This window comes from Oncorhynchus mykiss, chromosome 31, assembly GCF_013265735.2.
Source record: "Oncorhynchus mykiss isolate Arlee chromosome 31, USDA_OmykA_1.1, whole genome shotgun sequence".
Taxonomy (NCBI): Eukaryota; Metazoa; Chordata; class Actinopteri; order Salmoniformes; family Salmonidae; genus Oncorhynchus; species Oncorhynchus mykiss.
In genome coordinates, this window is record NC_050571.1 from 17,417,188 (window position 1) to 17,439,083 (window position 21,896).

The 21,896-nt window shown below is 42.6% G+C and overlaps 1 protein-coding gene across 1 annotated transcript in view; it reads right to left on the reverse strand.

Annotated features, from left to right (window-relative positions):
- gpc3 (glypican 3) overlaps nucleotides 1-21,896 on the reverse strand; it is a 358,923-nt gene that overhangs the window by 67,279 nt on the left and 269,748 nt on the right. Inside the window, exon 7 of the mRNA XM_036969955.1 lies at nucleotides 12,792-12,987. Within this exon, the coding sequence (XP_036825850.1) occupies nucleotides 12,792-12,987 (196 nt within the window). The remainder of the gene's footprint in view (nucleotides 1-12,791; nucleotides 12,988-21,896) is intronic.

A 21,896-nucleotide genomic window follows, 5' to 3' on the forward strand; every position in this document is an offset into this window, starting at 1 on the left:
GAGAGAGAATAAACCCATGTTGCTGACACCCCAGAGAGAGAGAGAGAAGAAACCCATGCTGCTGACATCCCAGAGAGAGAGAATAAACCCATGTTGCTGACACCCCAGAGAGAGAGAGAGAATAAACCCATGCTGCTGACACCCCAGAGAGAGAGAGAGAGAATAAACCCATGTTGCTGACACCCATGAGAAAGAGAGAGAATAAACCCATGTTGCTGACTCCCCAGAGAGAGAGAATAAACCCATGTTGCTGACAACCCAGAGAGAGAGAATAAACCCATGTTGCTGACACCCAGAGAAAGAGAATAAACCCATGTTGCTGACACCACAAAGAGAGAGAGAATAAACCCATGTTGCTGACACCTCAGAGACAGAGAATAAACCCATGTTGCTGACACCCCAGAGAGAGAGAGAGAATAAACCAATGTTGCTGACACCCCAGAGAGAGAGAGAGAATAAACCCATGTTGCTGACACCCCAGAGAGAGAGAGAGAGAATAAACCCATGTTGCTGACACCCCAGAGAGAGAGAATAAACCCATGTTGCTGATACCCCAGAGAGAGAATAAACCCATGTTGCTGATACCTCAGAGAGAGAGAGAGAATAAACCCATGTTGCTGACACCCCAGAGAGAGAGAGAGAGAGAGAGAAGAAACCCATGTTGCTGACATCCCAGAGAAAGAGAGAGAATAAACCCATGTTGCAGACACCCCAGAGAGAGAGAGAATAAACCCATGTTGATGACACCCCAGAGAGAGAATAAACCCAAGTTGCTGAAACCTCAGAGAGAGAGAATAAACCCATGTTGCTGACACCCCAGAGAGAGAGAGAGAATAAACCCATGTTGCTGACACCTCAGAGACAGAGAATAAACCCATGTTGCTGACACCCCAGAGAGAGAGAGAGAATAAACCCATGTTGCTGACACCCCAGAGACAGAGAATAAACCCATGTTGGCGACACCCCAGAGAGAGAGAGAATAAACCCATGTTGCTGACATCCCAGAGAGAGAGAGAATAAACCCATGTTGCTGATATCTCAGAGAGAGAGAATAACCCATGTTGCTGACACCCCAAAGAGAGAGAATAAACCCATGTTGCTGAAACCTCAGAGAGAGAGAGAATAAACCCATGTTGCTGAAACCTCAGAGAGAGAGAGAGAATAAACCCATGTTGCTGACACCCCAGAGAGAGAGAGAATAAACACATGTTGCTGATACCCCAAAGAGAGAGAATAAACCCATGTTGCTGACACCCCAGAGAGAGAATAAACCCATGTTGCTGACACCCCAGAAGGAGAATAAACCCATGTTGCTGACACCCCAGAGAGAGAGAATAAACCCATGTTGCTGACACCTCAGAGAGAGAGAATAAACCCATGTTGCTGATACCCCAGAGAGAGAAAAAAAACATGTTGCTGACACCCCAGAGAGAGAATAAACCCCTGTTGCTGACATCCCAGAGAAATAGAGAGAATAAACCCATGTTGCTGACACCCCAGAGAGAGAATAAACCCATGTTGCTGACACCCCAGAAGGAGAATAAACCCATGTTGCTGACACCCCAGAGAGAGAGAATAAACCCATGTTGCTGACACCTCAGAGAGAGAGAATAAACCCATGTTGCTGATACCCCAGAGAGAGAATAAACCCATGTTGCTGACACCCCAGAGAGAGAGAATAAACCCATGTTGCTGACACCCCAGAGAGAGAATAAACCCATGTTGCTGACATCCCAGAGAAAGAGAGAGAATAAACCCATGTTACTGACACACCAGAGAGAGAATAAACCCTTGTTGCTGACACCCCAGAGAGAGAATAAACCCTTGTTGCTGACACCTCAGCGAGAGAATAAACCCTTGTTGATGACACCCCAGAGAAAGAATAAACCCATGTTGCTGACACCCCAGAGAGAGAGAGCGAATAAACCCATGTTGCTGACACCCTAGAGAGAGAGAATAAACCCATGTTGCTGACACCCCAGAGAGAGAGAGAATAAACCCATGTTGCTGACACCTCAGAGAGAGAGAATAAACCCATGTTGCTGATACCTCAGAGAGAAAGAATAAACCCATTTTGCTGACACCCCAGAGAGAGAATAAACCCATGTTGCTGACACCCCAGAGAGAGAGAATAAACCCATTTTGCTGACACCCCAGAGAGAGAGAGAGAATAAACCCATTTTGCTGACACCCCAGAGAGAGAGAGAATAAACCCATGTTGCTGATACCTCAGAGAGAGAGAATAACCCATGTTGCTGACACCCCAAAGAGAGAGAATAAACCCATGTTGCTGAAACCTCAGAGAGAGAGAGAGAATAAACCCATGTTGCTGAAACCTCAGAGAGAGAGAGAATAAACCCATGTTGCTGAAACCTCAGAGAGAGAGAGAGAGAATAAACCCATGTTGCTGACACCCCAGAGAGAGAGAGAATAAACACATGTTGCTGATACCCCAAAGAGAGAGTATAAACCCATGTTGCTGACACCCCAGAGAGAGAATAAACCCATGTTGCTGACACCCCAGAAGGAGAATAAACCCATGTTGCTGACACCCCAGAGAGAGAGAATAAACCCATGTTGCTGACACCTCAGAGAGAGAGAATAAACCCATGTTGCTGAAACCTCAGAGAGAGAGAGAATAAACCCATGTTGCTGAAACCTCAGAGAGAGAGAGAATAAACCCATGTTGCTGAAACCTCAGAGAGAGAGAGAGAATAAACCCATGTTGCTGACACCCCAGAGAGAGAGAGAATAAACACATGTTGCTGATACCTCAGAGAGAAAGAATAAACCCATTTTGCTGACACCCCAGAGAGAGAATAAACCCATGTTGCTGACACCCCAGAGAGAGAGAATAAACCCATTTTGCTGACACCCCAGAGAGAGAGAGAGAATAAACCCATTTTGCTGACACCCCAGAGAGAGAGAGAATAAACCCATGTTGCTGATACCTCAGAGAGAGAGAATAACCCATGTTGCTGACACCCCAAAGAGAGAGAATAAACCCATGTTGCTGAAACCTCAGAGAGAGAGAGAGAATAAACCCATGTTGCTGAAACCTCAGAGAGAGAGAGAATAAACCCATGTTGCTGAAACCTCAGAGAGAGAGAGAGAGAATAAACCCATGTTGCTGACACCCCAGAGAGAGAGAGAATAAACACATGTTGCTGATACCCCAAAGAGAGAGTATAAACCCATGTTGCTGACACCCCAGAGAGAGAATAAACCCATGTTGCTGACACCCCAGAAGGAGAATAAACCCATGTTGCTGACACCCCAGAGAGAGAGAATAAACCCATGTTGCTGACACCTCAGAGAGAGAGAATAAACCCATGTTGCTGAAACCTCAGAGAGAGAGAGAATAAACCCATGTTGCTGAAACCTCAGAGAGAGAGAGAATAAACCCATGTTGCTGAAACCTCAGAGAGAGAGAGAGAATAAACCCATGTTGCTGACACCCCAGAGAGAGAGAGAATAAACACATGTTGCTGATACCCCAAAGAGAGAGAATAAACCCATGTTGCTGACACCCCAGAGAGAGAATAAACCCATGTTGCTGACACCCCAGAAGGAGAATAAACCCATGTTGCTGACACCCCAGATAGAGAGAATAAACCCATGTTGCTGACACCTCAGAGAGAGAGAATAAACCCATGTTGCTGATACCCCAGAGAGAGAAAAAACCCATGTTGCTGAAACTTCAGAGAGAGAGAGAGAATAAACCCATGTTGCTGACACCCCAGAGAGAGAGAGAGAATAAACACATGTTGCTGATACCCCAAAGAGAGAGAATAAACCCATGTTGCTGACACCCCAGAGAGAGAATAAACCCATGTTGCTGACACCCCAGAAGGAGAATAAACCCATGTTGCAGACACCCCAGAGAGAGAGAATAAACCCATGTTGCTGACACCCCAGAGAGAGAATGAATCCATGTTGCTGACATCCCAGAGAAAGAGAGAGAATAAACCCATGTTTCTGACACCCCAGAGAGAGAATAAACCCATGTTGCTGACACCCCAGAGAGAGAATAAACCCTTGTTGCTGACACCTCAGAGAGAGAATAAACCCTTGTTGATGACACCCCAGATAAAGAATAAACCCATGTTGCTGACACCCCAGAGAGAGAGAATAAACTCATGTTGCTGACACCCCAGAGAGAGAGAGAATAAACCCATGTTGCTGATACCCCAGAGAGAGAGAGAGCGAATAAACCCATGTTGCTGACACCCTAGAGAGAGAGAATAAACCATGTTGCTGACACCCCAGAGAGAGAGAGAATAAACCCATGTTGCTGACACCTCAGAGAGAGATAATAAACCCATGTTGCTGATACCTCAGAGAGAAAGAATAAACCCATTTTGCTGACACCCCAGAGAGAGAATAAACCCATGTTGCTGACACCCCAGAGAGAGAGAGAATAAACCCATGTTGCTGACACCCCAGAGAGAGAGAGAGAATAAATCCATGTTGCTGACACCCCAGAAAGAGAGAGAGAATAAACTCATGTTGCTGACACCCCAAAGAGAGAGAATAAACCCATGTTGCTGAAACCTCAGAGAGAGAGAGAAAAAACCCATGTTGCTGAAACTTCAGAGAGAGAGAGAGAATAAACCCATGTTGCTGACACCCCAGAGAGAGAGAGAATAAACACATGTTGCTGATACCCCAAAGAGAGAGAATAAACCCATGTTGCTGACACCCCAGAGAGAGAATAAACCCATGTTGCTGACACCCCAGAAGGAGAATAAACCCATGTTGCAGACACCCCAGAGAGAGAGAATAAACCCATGTTGCTGACACCCCAGAGAGAGAATGAATCCATGTTGCTGACATCCCAGAGAAAGAGAGAGAATAAACCCATGTTGCTGACAACCCAGAGAGAGAATAAACCCTTGTTGCTGACACCTCAGAGAGAGAATAAACCCTTGTTGATGACACCCCAGAGAAAGAATAAACCCATGTTGCTGACACCCCAGAGAGAGAGAAAAAACCCATGTTGCTGACACCCCAGAGAGAGAGAGAATAAACCCATGTTACTGATACCCCAGAGAGAGAGAGCGAATAAACTCATGTTGCTGACACTCTAGAGAGAGAGAATAAACCCATGTTGCTGACACCCCAGAGAGAGAATAAACCCATGTTGCTGACACCCCAGAAGGAGAATAAACCCATGTTGCTGACACCCCAGAGAGAGAGAGAGAATAAACACATGTTGCTGACACCTCAGAGAGAGAGAATAAACCCATGTTGCTGATACCCCAGAGAGAGAATAAACCCATGTTGCTGACACCCCAGAGAGAGAGAATAAACCCATGTTGCTGACATCCCAGAGAAAGAGAGAGAATAAACCCATGTTGCTGAAACCTCAGAGAGAGAGAGAGAGAATAAACCCATGTTGCTGACACCCCAGAGAGAGAGAGAATAAACACATGTTGCTGATACCCCAAAGAGAGAGAATAAACCCATGTTGCTGACACCCCAGAGAGAGAATAAACCCATGTTGCTGACACCCCAGAAGCAGAATAAACCCATGTTGCTGACACCCCAGAGAGAGAGAATAAACCCATGTTGCTGACACCTCAGAGAGAGAGAATAAACCCATGTTGCTGATACCCCAGAGAGAGAATAAACCCATGTTGCTGATACCCCAGAGAGAGAATAAACCCATGTTGCTGACACCCCAGAGAGAGAATAAACCCATGTTGCTGACACCCCAAAGAGAGAGAATAAACCCATGTTGCTGAAACCTCAGAGAGAGAGAGAATAAACCCATGTTGCTGAAACCTCAGAGAGAGAGAGAATAAACACATGTTGCTGAAACCTCAGAGAGAGAGAGAGAGAATAAACCCATGTTGCTGACACCCCAGAGAGAGAGAGAATAAACACATGTTGCTGATACCCCAAAGAGAGAGAATAAACCCATGTTGCTGACACCCCAGAGAGAGAATAAACCCATGTTGCTGACACCCCAGAAGGAGAATAAACCCATGTTGCTGACACCCCAGAGAGAGAGAATAAACCCATGTTGCTGACACCTCAGAGAGAGAGAATAAACCCATGTTGCTGAAACCTCAGAGAGAGAGAGAATAAACCCATGTTGCTGAAACCTCAGAGAGAGAGAGAATAAACCCATGTTGCTGAAACCTCAGAGAGAGAGAGAGAATAAACCCATGTTGCTGACACCCCAGAGAGAGACAGAATAAACACATGTTGCTGATACCCCAAAGAGAGAGAATAAACCCATGTTGCTGACACCCCAGAGAGAGAATAAACCCATGTTGCTGACACCCCAGAAGGAGAATAAACCCATGTTGCTGACACCCCAGATAGAGAGAATAAACCCATGTTGCTGACACCTCAGAGAGACAGAATAAACCCATGTTGCTGATACCCCAGAGAGAGAAAAAACCCATGTTGCTGAAACTTCAGAGAGAGAGAGAGAATAAACCCATGTTGCTGACACCCCAGAGAGAGAGAGAGAATAAACACATGTTGCTGATACCCCAAAGAGAGAGAATAAACCCATGTTGCTGACACCCCAGAGAGAGAATAAACCCATGTTGCTGACACCCCAGAAGGAGAATAAACCCATGTTGCAGACACCCCAGAGAGAGAGAGAGAATAAACCCATGTTGCTGACACCCCAGAGAGAGAATGAATCCATGTTGCTGACATCCCAGAGAAAGAGAGAGAATAAACCCATGTTTCTGACACCCCAGAGAGAGAATAAACCCTTGTTGCTGACACCCCAGAGAGAGAATAAACCCTTGTTGCTGACACCTCAGAGAGAGAATAAACCCTTGTTTATGACACCCCAGATAAAGAATAAACCCATGTTGCTGACACCCCAGAGAGAGAGAATAAACTCATGTTGCTGACACCCCAGAGAGAGAGAGAATAAACCCATGTTGCTGATACCCCAGAGAGAGAGAGCGAATAAACCCATGTTGCTGACACCCTAGAGAGAGAGAATAAACCATGTTGCTGACACCCCAGAGAGAGAGAGAATAAACCCATGTTGCTGACACCTCAGAGAGAGATAATAAACCCATGTTGCTGATACCTCAGAGAGAAAGAATAAACCCATTTTGCTGACACCCCAGAGAGAGAATAAACCCATGTTGCTGACACCCCAGAGAGAGAGAGAATAAACCCATGTTGCTGACACCCCAGAGAGAGAGAGAGAATAAATCCATGTTGCTGACACCCCAGAAAGAGAGAGAGAATAAACTCATGTTGCTGACACCCCAAAGAGAGAGAATAAACCCATGTTGCTGAAACCTCAGAGAGAGAGAGAAAAAACCCATGTTGCTGAAACTTCAGAGAGAGAGAGAGAATAAACCCATGTTGCTGACACCCCAGAGAGAGAGAGAATAAAAACATGTTGCTGATACCCCAAAGAGAGAGAATAAACCCATGTTGCTGACACCCCAGAGAGAGAATAAACCCATGTTGCTGACACCCCAGAAGGAGAATAAACCCATGTTGCAGACACCCCAGAGAGAGAGAATAAACCCATGTTGCTGACACCCCAGAGAGAGAATGAATCCATGTTGCTGACATCCCAGAGAAAGAGAGAGAATAAACCCATGTTGCTGACAACCCAGAGAGAGAATAAACTCTTGTTGCTGACACCCCAGAGAGAGAATAAACCCTTGTTGCTGACACCTCAGAGAGAGAATAAACCCTTGTTGATGACACCCCAGAGAAAGAATAAACCCATGTTGCTGACACCCCAGAGAGAGAGAATAAACCCATGTTGCTGACACCCCAGAGAGAGAGAGAATAAACCCATGTTACTGATACCCCAGAGAGAGAGAGCGAATAAACCCATGTTGCTGACACTCTAGAGAGAGAGAATAAACCCATGTTGCTGACACCCCAGAGAGAGAATAAACCCATGTTGCTGACACCCCAGAAGGAGAATAAACCCATGTTGCTGACACCCCAGAGAGAGAGAGAATAAACACATGTTGCTGACACCTCAGAGAGAGAGAATAAACCCATGTTGCTGATACCCCAGAGAGAGAATAAACCCATGTTGCTGACACCCCAGAGAGAGAGAATAAACCCATGTTGCTGACATCCCAGAGAAAGAGAGAGAATAAACCCATGTTGCTGAAACCTCAGAGAGAGAGAGAGAGAATAAACCCATGTTGCTGACACCCCAGAGAGAGAGAGAATAAACACATGTTGCTGATACCCCAAAGAGAGAGAATAAACCCATGTTGCTGACACCCCAGAGAGAGAATAAACCCATGTTGCTGACACCCCAGAAGCAGAATAAACCCATGTTGCTGACACCCCAGAGAGAGAGAATAAACCCATGTTGCTGACACCTCAGAGAGAGAGAATAAACCCATGTTGCTGATACCCCAGAGAGAGAATAATCCCATGTTGCTGATACCCCAGAGAGAGAATAAACCCATGTTGCTGACACCCCAGAGAGAGAATAAACCCATATTGCTGACACCCCAGAGAGAGGGAGAATAAACCCATGTTGCTGACACCCCAGAGAGAGAGAGAATAAACCCATGTTGCTGACACCCCAGAGAGAGAGAGAATAAACCCATGTTGCTGACACCCCAGAGAGCGAGAGAATAAACCCATGTTGCTGACACCCCAGAGAGAGAATAAACCCATGTTGCTGACACCTCAGAGACAGAATAAACCCATGTTGCTGACACCCCAGAGACAGAATAAACCCATGTTGCTGATACCCCAGATAGAGAGAGAATAAACCCATGTTACTGACACCCCAGAGAGAGAGAGAATAAACCCATGTTGCTGATACCCCAGAGAGAGAGAGAATAAACCCTTGTTGCTGACACCCCAGAGAGAGAGAGAGAATAAACCCATGTTGCTGACACCCCAGAGAGAGAGAGAATAAACCCATGTTGCTGACACCCCAGAGAGAGAGAGAATAAACCCATGTTGCTGACATCCCAGAGAGAGAATAAACACAGGTTGCTGACACCCCAGAGAGAGAGAGAATAAACCCATGTTGCTGACATCCCAGAGAGAGAATAAACCCATGTTGCTGACACCTCAGAGAGAGAGAAAGAATAAACCCATGTTAATGATACCTCAGAGAGAGAATAAACCCATGTTGCTGACACCCCAGAGAGAGAGAGAGAATAAACCCATGTTGCTGACACCCCAGAGAGAGAGAGAATAAACCCATGTTGCTGATACCCCAAAGAGAGAGAGAATAAACCCATGTTGCTGATACCCCAGAGAGAGAATAAACCAATGTTGCTGACATCCCAGAGAGAGAGAGAATAAACCCATGTTGCTGACACCCCAGAGAGAGAGAGAGAGAATAAACCCATGTTGCTGATATCCCAGAGAGAGAGTGAACCCATGTTGCTGACATCCCAGAGAGAGAGAGAGAATAAACCCATGTTGCTGACACCTCAGAGAGATAGAATAAACCCATGTTGCTGATACCCCAGAGAGAGAATAAACCCATGTTGCTGACACCCCAGAGAGAGAGAAAAAACCCATGTTGCTGACACCCCAGAGAGAGAATAAACCCATGTTGCTGACATCCCAGTGAAAGAGAGAGAATAAACCCATGTTGCTGACACCCCAGAGAGAGAATAAACCCATGTTGCTGACACCCCAGAAGGAGAATAAACCCATGTTGCTGACACCCCAGAGAGAGAGAATAAACCCATGTTGCTGACACCTCAGAGAGAGAGAATAAACCCATGTTGCTGACACCCCAGAGAGAGAATAAACCCATGTTGCTGACATCCCAGAGAAAGAGAGAGAATAAACCCATGTTGCTGACACCCCAGAGAGAGAATAAACTCATGTTGCTGATACCTCAGAGAGAGAATAAACCCGTGTTGCTGACACCCCAGAGAGAGAGAGAATAAACCCATATTGCTGACACCCCAGAGAGAGAGAGAATAAACCCATGTTGCTGAAACCCCAGAGAGAGAGAGAGAATAAACCCATGTTGCTGACACACCAGAGAGAGAATAAACCCATGTTGCTGACACCCCAGAGAGAGAGAGAATAAACCCATGTTGCTGACACACCAGAGAGAGAATAAACCCATGTTGCTGACACCCCAGAGAGAGAATAAACCCATGTTGCTGACACACCAGAGAGAGAATAAACCCATGTTGCTGACACCCCAGAGAGAATAAACTCATGTTGCTGATACCTCAGAGAGAGAATAAACCCGTGTTGCTGACACCCCAGAGAGAGAGAGAATAAACCCATATTGCTGACACCCCAGAGAGAGAGAATAAACCAATGTTGCTGACACACCAGAGAGAGAGAGAGAATAAACCCATGTTGCTGACACCCCAGAGAGAAAGAGAATAAACCCATGTTGCTGACACCCCAGAGAGAGAGAATAAACCCATGTTGCTGACACCCCAGAGAGAGAATAAACCCATGTTGCTGGCACCCCAGAGAGAGAGAATACACCCATGTTGCTGACACCCCAGAGAGAGAGAGAGAATAAACCAATGTTGCTGATACCTCAGAGAGAGAGAGAATAAACCCATGTTTCTGACACCCCAGAGAGAGAGAATAAACCCATGTTGCTGACACCTCAGAGAGAGAGAGAGAATAAACCCATGTTTCTGACACCCCAGAGAGAGAGAATAAACCCATGTTGCTGACACCTCAGAGAGAGAGAGAATAAACCCATGTTGCTGACACCCCAGAGAGAGAATAAACCCATGTTGCTGACACCCCAGAGAGAGAATAAACCCATGTTGCTGACACCCCAGAGAGAGAGAGAGAATAAACCCATGTTGCTGACACACCACAGAGAGAGAATAAACCCATGTTGCTGACACACCAGAGAGAGAATAAACCCATGTTGCTGACACCCCAGAGAGAGAATAAACCCATGTTGCTGATACCTCAGAGAGAGAATAAACCCATGTTGCTGACACCCCAGAGAGAGAGAGAATAAACCCATGTTGCTGACACTCCAGAGAGAGAGAGAATAAACCCATGTTGCTGACACCCCAGAGAGAGAATAAACCCATGTTGCTGACACCCCAGAGAGAGAGAGAATAAACCCATATTGCTGACACCCCAGAGAGAGAATAAACCCATGTTGCTGACACCGCAGAGAGAGAATAAACCCATGTTGCTGATACCTCAGAGAGGGGTGGACACACTTGGTTTCAGAGGTCCACATCAGTCATTCATTGGAAGGCAAAAAACAAAAATAAACAGCAATACTTTGTAGCCTGAAGACTGAAATTCTGAAGTAACGTGCAACCATTGCCTCTTTAGGGCTAATCCTGAGTGTGGTTTTGGTTCACAAGTTCCACTTGAATTGCTGTTGCGCTTCCTTCAGTTAATATGAGGTGTTATATTCACCTTCATGGCCAGCTATTAGTTACATTTATGAGAAAAAATAGGCAAAAAACTGTGTGCACATGATATGAGTTTGTGGAGAATTAATAACAATTAATTGGTGAAAATATTGGATTTGTATTGCTGTGAATCTGACTCACTCACTGTCAAAGATCTTGACAGGGACAGAGCAGAGAGTTTTATGTGTGTCTGTAAGTATTGCCACTCTGGTCAAACAGAGTTACCGTGTGGTAGGAAGTAGAAGGCTTCCTCACATAGCCAGCTCAGAGCTCACCTCAACCAGTAGCCTCTTGACCTCCTCACCCACCGTCAACCAGCCATCCGCCGTTACGAAAGAAAGAATCGACGTTCTCTCTCAACCCAAACACAGAACAAAAGCAACAAACCATTCAAAGAAAAGAAAAAGAAGAAGAAGTGGAAACAACAGAGCGAGATCAGGAACAAGAGGCACGGACACAAAGCCAGTTCAGCTGAGCAAACACCCAGGCCAAGGGAGTTGTCCTCCTGACAGGGTTGGTTGTTGTGGCAGAGATTTGGGTTCATTGGGCAGGGAAGAAGTGAAACCAGGAGCCTGGGGAGTGAGACCAGGCTTCTAGAGAGTGAGGCCAGGGGCCTGGGGAGTGAGGCCAGGGGCCTGGGGAATGAGGCCAGGGTTCTGGGGAGTGAGGCCAGGGTTCTGGAGAGAGAGGCCAGGGGCCTGGGGAGTGAGGCCAGGGGCCGGGGGAGTGAGGCCAGGGTTCTGGGGAGTGAGGCCAGGGTTCTGGGGAGTGAGGCCAGGGGCCTGGGGAGTGAGGCCAGGGTTCTGGGGAGTGAGGCCATGGTTATTGGGCGTGAGGCCAGGGTTATTGGGAGTGAGACCAGGGTTATTGGGAGTGAGCCCAGGGTTATTGGGAGTGAGGCCATGGTTATTGGGAGTGAGCCAAGGCTTATTGGGAGTGAGACCAGGGTTATTGGGAGTGAGGCCATGGTTATTGGGAGTGAGACCAGGGTTATTGGGAGTGAGACCAGGGTTATTGGGAGTGAGACCAGGGTTATTGGGAGTGAGGCCAGCGGCCTGGGGAGTGAGACCAGGGTTATTGGGAGTGAGGCCAGGGTTCTGGGGAGTGAGTCCAGGGGTCCCGGGGTTAAAGCAGGAATCCAGCAGGTCCACCACTTCCAGTGGTCTGGACCAGGATATCTCAACACCCCTCTTCTCCATGCTCCTGATAATGGGGGGAGATGCTGCTCCAACACTGGATGGCCTTAGCCAGAATGTTCTCCTCTTTAGCTTGTCAGCTACTGCTGCTACTTTACTCAGTGTGACCTTTAATTGAGTATTTGCCTCCCTGTCTTAACTTATCAGAGACACACAAAACCAGAAGGACAGTGACCTTCGGTGACTGGAGTTGTGTCTAAAAGAAAAGTGAACACATGGCGGCGTTTGTCTGACTGACCTGCAAAGATACGTAACCGTTTACGGTGAGGGGGCGGCCCGAGCCCCGACACCCCAGCACAGTCATCCTCGTCATCACAGTCGCCACTCTCAAACCACTCGTCCTCCTCCTCTCCCGTGCTCCGGCCCTCCGGCCCTTGACCCCCACCTGACCGGGCTCTCCAGCGCTTCTCAGGCACCGTCACCAGACGCAGCAACTGTAGAGGCAGAGACGAAAGGGTTCTAAAACATAATAAGATCACACACATATGGACTTGCCTCCCACTTTATAGTACACTACTATTGACCAGGGCCCGTAAGGTCCCATGTGGCTCAGTTGGTAGGGCATGGTCCTTGCAAAGCCAGGGTTGTGGGTTTGATTCCTACAGGGGACCAGTGTGAGAATGTATGCACTAAGTGGCACTGGATAAGAGTGTCTGCTAAATGATTAAAATGTAAGAAAGAAATGTGCATTAAGTAAGATGCCATCTAGGACAAACATACGCTGACCTTATTCATACCCTTTGGTGGAATGTACATGTCCAGTACATTGGTAATATAATAGTTCAGGACGTTGGTTGCTTCCCAAATGGTATCCTATTCCCTTTATTGTGCACTCTTTTTGACCAGGACCCATAGAGCTGTGTTAAAAAGTAGTACACTATACAGTTGAGGGAATAGGGTGCCATTTGGGAAGCAGACGTTGTAACTGCCTGACATGGGAGGAAGGCGAGGATGTGGGGGAAACTCCAGGAAAAACATTGTCAGGGCTAAAACGAGTGGTGTTTAACAAACTCCATATATAATCACCATGCACAGAAATGTTGCTATCTAAGCCAGATGTTTTATTTCTGTGGTGATTCATCCACAGCGTAATAGCAGGCGGAGGCTGTGGCTGTTGATTACTCAGTGGTGGAAAAAGTACCCAATTGTCATACTTGAGTAAAAGTAAAGATACTTTAATAGAACATGACTCAAGTAAAATTGAAAGTTTACCCAGTAAAAGACTACTTGAGTAAAAGTCTAAAAGTATTTGGTTTTACATTCAGTTGATGTCGGAAGTTAACATTAACCTCAGCCAAATACTTTTAAACTCAGTTATTCACAATTCCTGACATTTAATCCTACTAAAAATGCCCTGTTTTAGGTCAGTTACGAGCCCCACTTTATTTTAAGAATGTGAAATGTCAGAATAATAGTAGAGAGAATGATTTATTTCAGCTTTTATTTCTTTCATCACATTCCTAGTGGGTCAGAAGTTTACATACACTCAATTAGTATTCGGTAGCATTGCCTTTAAATTGTTTAACTTTGGTCAAACATTTCAGGTAGCCATCCACAAGCTTCCCACAATAAGTTGGGTAAATTTTGGCCCATTCCTCCTGACAGAGCTGGTGTAACTGAGTCAGGTTTGTAGGCCTCTTTGCTTGCACACGCTTTTTCAGTTCTGCCAACACATTTCCCCACAGGTCAGGGCTTTGTGATGGCCACTCCAATGACTTGACTTTGTTGTCCTTAAGCCATTTTGCCACAACTTTGGAAGTGTGCTTGGGGTCATTGTCCATTTGGAAGACACGTTTGTGACCAAGCTTTAGCTTTCTGACTGATGTCTTGAGATGTTGCTTCAATAAATCCATGATGCCATCTATTTTGTGAAGTGCACCAGTCCCCTCTGCAGCAAAGCACCCCCACAACATGATGCTGCCACCCCCGTGCTTCATGGTTGGGATGGTGTTCTTCGGCTTGCAAGCCTCCCCCTTTTTCCTCCAAACATAATGATGGTCATTATGGCCAAACATTTCTATTTTTGTTTCATCAGACCAGAGGACATCTCTCCAAAAAGTACGATCTTTGTCCCTATGTGCAGTTGCAAACTGTAGGCTGGCTTTTAAATGGCAGTTTTGGAGCAGTGACTTCTTCCTTGCTGAGCGGCCTTTCAGGTTATGTCGATATAGGACTCGTTTTACTGTGGATATAGATACTTTTGTACATGTTTCCTCCAGCATCTTCACAAGGTACTTTGCTGTTGTTCTGGGATTGATTTGCACTTTACGCACTAAAGTACGTTAATCTCTAGGAGACAGAACTCGTCTCCTTCATCAGTGGTATGACGGCTGAGTGATCCCATGGTGTTTATACTTGAGTACTATTGTTTGTACAGATGAACGTGGTACCTTCAGGTCTCCAATTTGTTTCTGAGGTCTTGGTTTATTTCTTTTGATTTTCCCATGATGTCAAATGAAGAGGCACTGAGTTTGAAGGTAGGCCTTGAAATACATCCACAGGTACACCTCCAAATGACTCAAATGATGTCAATTAGCCTATCAGAAGCTTCTAAAGCCATGATGTCTTTTTCTGGAATTTTCTAAGCTGTTTAAAGACACAGTCAACTTAGTGTATGTAAACTTCTGACCCACTGGAATTGTGATACAGTGAATTATTAGTTAAATAATCTGTCTGTAAACAATTGTTGGAAAAATTACTTGTGTTATGCACAAAGTAAATGTCCTAACCGACTTGCCAAAACTATAGTTTGTTAACAAGAAATGTGTGAAGTGGTTGAAAAATAAGTTTTAATGACTCCAACCTAAGTGTATGTAAACTTCCGACTTCAACTGTATACTTAAGTATCAAAAATACATGTAATTGCTAAAATATACTTAAGTACCAAAAGTAAAAGTATAAATTGTTTCAAATTCCTTATATTAAGGTAATCTTTTTAATTTACGGAAAGCCAGGGGCACACTCCAACACATAATTTATTATCAAATAATGTGTTTCGTGAGTCCGTTAGTCTGCCAGATCAGAGGCAGTAGGGATGACCAGGGATGTTCCCTTAATTAGTATGTGAATTGGACCATTATCGTGTAACATTATCATGTAACAATTATCAGTAAAAATGTATGGAGTAAAAAGTACATCATTTTCTTTAGGAATGTATTGAAGTAAAAGTAAAAGTTGTCAAAAATATAAATAGTAAAGTAAAGTACAGGTACCCCAAAAAACGACTTAAGTAGTACATATATCATACATAGATAAACCCTATACTGAATGACCCTCTATTTCATACATATATAAACCCTATACTGAATGACCCCATATATCATACATAGATAAACCCTATACTGAATGACCCTCTATTTCATACATATATAAACCCTATACTGAATGACCCTCTATTTCATACATATATAAACCCTATACTGAATGACCCTCTATTTCATACATAGATAAACCCTACACTGAATGACCCTCTATTTCATACATAGATAAACCCTATACTGAATGGCCCTCTATTTCATACATATATAAACCCTATACTGAATGACCCTCTATTTCATACATAGATAAACCCTATACTGAATGACCCTCTATTTCATACATATATAAACCCTATACTGAATGACCCCGTATTTCATACATAGATAAACCCTATACTGAATGACCCTCTATTTCATACATAGATAAACCCTATACTGAATGACCCTCTATTTCATACATATATAAACCCTATACTGAATGACCCCGTATTTCATACATAGATAAACCCTATACTGAATGACCCTCTATTTCATACATAGATAAACCCTATACTGAATGACCCTCTATTTCATACATAGATAAACCCTATACTGAATGACCCCATATATCATACATAGATACACCCTATACTGAATGACCCTCTATTTCATACATATATAAACCCTATACTGAATGACCCTCTATTTCATACATATATAAACCCTATACTGAATGACCCCATATATCATACATAGATAAACCCTATACTGAATGACCCCATATATCATACATATATAAACCCTATACTGAATGACCCTCTATTTCATACATATATAAACCCTATACTGAATGACCCTCTATTTCATACATAGATAAACCCTATACTGAATGACCCTCTATTTCATACATAGATAAACCCTATACTGAATGACCCCATATATCATACATATATAAACCCTATACTGAATGACCCTCTATTTCATACATATATAAACCCTATACTGAATGACCCTCTATTTCATACATAGATAAACCCTATACTGAATGACCCTCTATTTCATACATAGATAAACCCTATACTGAATGACCCTCTATTTCATACATAGATAAACCCTATACTGAATGACCCCATATATCATACATATATAAACCCTATACCGAATGACCCTCTATTTCATACATATATAAACCATATACTGAATGACCCTCTATTTCATACATAGATAAACCCTATACTGAATGACCCCATATATCATACATATATAAACCCTATACTGAATGACCCTCTATTTCATACATATATAAACCCTATACTGAATGACCCTCTATTTCATACATGGATAAACCCTATACTGAATGACCCTCTATTTCATACATATATAAACCCTATACTGAATGACCCTCTATTTCATACATAGATAAACCCTATACTGAATGACCCTCTATTTCATACATATATAACCCCTATACTGAATGACCCTCTATTTCATACATAGATAAACCCTATACTGAATGACCCTCTATTTCATACATATATAAACCCTATACTGAATGACCCTCTATTTCATACATATATAAACCCTATACTGAATGACCCTCTATTTCATACATAGATACACCCTATACTGAATGACCCCATATATCATACACATATAAACCCTATACTGAATGACCCCATATATCATACATAGATACACCCTATACTGACTGACCCTCTATTTCATACATATATAAACCCTATACTGAATGACCCCATATATCATACATATATAAACCCTATACTGAATGACCCCATATTTCATACATATATAAACCCTATACTGACTGACCCTCTATTTCATACATATATAAACCCTATACTGACTGACCCTCTATTTCATACATAGATACACCCTATACTGAATGACCCTCTATTTCATACATAGATAAACCCTATACTGAATGACCCCATATATCATACATAGATAAACCCTATACTGAATGACCCCATATATCATACATAGATAAACCCTATACTATATGACCCTCTATTTCATACATAGATAAACCCTATACTGAATGACCCTCTATTTCATACATAGATAAACCCTATACTGAATGACCCTCTATTTCATACATAGATAAACCCTATACTGAATGACCCTCTATTTCATACATACATAAACCCTATACTGAATGACCCTCTATTTCATACATAGATAAACCCTATACTGAATGACCCTCTATTTCATACATAGATACACCCTATACTGAATGTTCCCATATTTCATACAAAAATACATTTTATAGTGTATGACCCTGTATTTCATACATAGATAAACCCTATACTATATGACCCCATATATCATACATAGATAAACCCTACACTGAATGACCCCATATTTCATACATAGATAAACCCTATACTATATGACCCCATATATCATACATAGATAAACCCTACACTGAATGACCCCATATTTCATACATAGATAAACCCTATACTATATGACCCCATATATCATACATAGATAAACCCTACACTGAATGACCCCATATTTCATACATAGATAAACCCTATACTATATGACCCCATATATCATACATAGATAAACCCTATACTGAATGACCCCATATATCATACATATATAACCCCTATACTGAATGACCCCATATTTCATACAAAGATACATTTTATAGTGTAAGACCCCGTATTTCATACATAGATAAACCCTATACTATATGACCCCATATATCATACATAGATAAACCCTATACTATATGACCCCATATATCATACATATATAACCCCTATACTGAATGACCCCATATTTCATACATAGATAAACCCTATACTATATGACCCCATATATCATGCATAGATAAACCCTATACTGAATGACCCCATATATCATACATAGATAAACCCTATACTGAATGACCCCATATATCATACATATATAAACCCTATACTGAATGACCCCATATATCATACATAGATAAACCCTATACTATATGACCCCATATATCATACATATATAAACCCTATACTGAATGACCCCATATATCATACATATATAAACCCTATACTGAATGACCCCATATATCATACATATATAACCCCTATACTGAATGACCCTCTATTTCATACATAGATACACCCTATACTGAATGACCCTCTATTTCATACATATATAACCCCTATACTGAATGACCCTCTATTTCATACATAGATACACCCTATACTGAATGACCCTCTATTTCATACATAGATAAACCCTATACTGAATGAGCCTCTATTTCATACATAGATAAACCCTATACTGAATGAGCCTCTATTTCATACATATATAAACCCTATACTGAATGACCCTCTATTTCATACATATATAACCCCTATACTGAATGACCCTCTATTTCATACATATATAAACCCTATACTGAATGACCCTCTATTTCATACATATATAACCCCTATACTGAATGACCCTCTATTTCATACATATATAACCCCTATACTGAATGACCCTCTATTTCATACATATATAAACCCTATACTGAATGACCCTCTATTTCATACATATATAACCCCTATACTGAATGACCCTCTATTTCATACATATATAACCCCTATACTGAATGACCCTCTATTTCATACATATATAACCCTATACTGAATGACCCTCTATTTCATACATAGATAAACCCTATACTGAATGACCCCATATATCATACATATATAACCCCTATACTGAATGACCCTCTATTTCATACATATATAAACCCTATACTGAATGACCCTCTATTTCATACATATATAACCCCTATACTGAATGACCCTCTATTTCATACATATATAACCCCTATACTGAATGACCCTCTATTTCATACATATATAAACCCTATACTGAATGACCCTCTATTTCATACATATATAACCCCTATACTGAATGACCCTCTATTTCATACATATATAACCCCTATACTGAATGACCCTCTATTTCATACATATATAAACCCTATACTGAATGACCCTCTATTTCATACATATATAACCCCTATACTGAATGACCCCATATATCATACAAAGATACATTTTATAGTGTATGACCCCGTATTTCATACATAGATAAACCCTATACTATATGACCCCATATATCATACATAGATAAACCCTATACTATATGACCCCATATATCATACATACATAAATCTTATAGTGCACGACCCCGTATTTCATACATAGATAAACCCTATACTATATGACCCCATATTTCATACATAGATAAACACTATACTATATGACCCCATATATCATACATACATAAATCTTATAGTGCACGACCCCGTATTTCATACATAGATAAACTGTACTGAGTTGGATTCCAAAATAAATTACACATTTCAATCCAATTGAAATGTGTCACATGAGGAATGGAATAAAATAATTTTTACAATTTAAAATAAATTCAATTTGGTTTAGAATTTTACTTCAATTTCACTGCAATGGTGTAACATGAATCCCTTTTGCATGTTTTATCCAAATCAAATAAAAATATTTCCCCAATTACTTAGCTACAGAAGCTTATTATGTGTTGTGCAACACATACCGGAATTGTGTTTATTGAGATTCTGTGGCAAACCAATCAACTCGTAAATTATTTACAAACGTTTGAGAGCAGTAAATCTGGGTTATCCAAAACCAATTTCAACATTCCTCTTCAGCCAGTGCAAAATATATAATCTAACTACATGTGAGTCCTGAATGGCACCCTATTCCCTACATAGTGCACTACTTCTGACCAGGGCCCTGGTCAAAGGAAGTGCACAATATAGGGAATGGGGTGCCATTTGAAACAAATCATACATTCTGTTAAAGGACGGTCAGAACACAAGGAGGAGACACAAATCATCAAAACAACATAGTTTCATAACTGGATTGAAAACATCTGGTCATAGCTCTTGTCCTTAGGACATTGGTCTGACTTGATAACGTTAACAGTCTGAATGAAATACCTTTGAGAAGCATCCAAACTGCATTCTTTAAATATATATGAAATGACAGTATCGATTTATGAAGAGTATGTAGTGCACTACTCATAGGGCAGGGCAGGGCTCATAGGGCTATTTTATGGTCGCTGGTCAAAAGTAGTGCACAATGTAGGGAATGAGGTGCCATTTTGGACTTAGACATACAGACAGACTCGTCTCTGACCACCTCTCCACCTCCACAGCATCAGGCATAATTAAGAGGACTACCAAGGTAACAGATGTGCCAAATTCCATCCTCCTCTTTCGTCTTATTCAACCCTCCTTTCGATTTTCCATTCTGTCTCCCCTCTTTGTTTTCATTGATTTCCTTCCTATGCACGTACACTACCGACCAAAGGTTTGGGGTCACTTAGAAATGTCCTTGTTTTTGAAAGAAAAGCAAATTTTTTGTCCATTAAAATAACATAAAATTTATCAGAAATACAGTGTAGACATTGTTAATGTTGTCAATGACTATTGTAGCTGGAAATTTAGGATTTTTCAAGGAATATCTACATAGGCGTCCAGAGGCCCAGTATCAGCAACCATCACTCCTGTTAATCATTTTAAAAGGCTAATTGATCATTAGAAAACCCTTTTGCAATTATGTTAGCACGGATTACAAAAAGAAAAGCAGCCCCGTCGCGGACCATGATGTCTTGCTCCCAGACAGACTAAACAACTTCTTTGCTCGCTTTGAGGTGCCACTGACACGGCCCGCTACCAAAACCTGTGGACTCTCCTTCACTGCAGACAACGTGAGTAAAACATTTAAACATGTTAACCCTCGCAAGGCTGCAGGCCCAGACGGCATCCCCAGCCGCGTCCTCAGAGCATACGCAGACCAGCTGGCTGGTGTGTTTACGGACATATTCAATCAATCCCTATACCAGTCTGCTGTTCCCACATGCTTCAAGAGGGCCACCATTGTTCCTGTTCCCAAGAAAGCTAAGGTAACTGAGCTAAACGACTACCGCCCCGTAGCACTCACTTCCGTCATCATCAAGTGCTTTGAGAGACTAGTCAAGGACCATATTACCTCCACCCTACCTGACACTCTTGACCCACTCCAATTTGCTTACCGCCCAAATAGGTC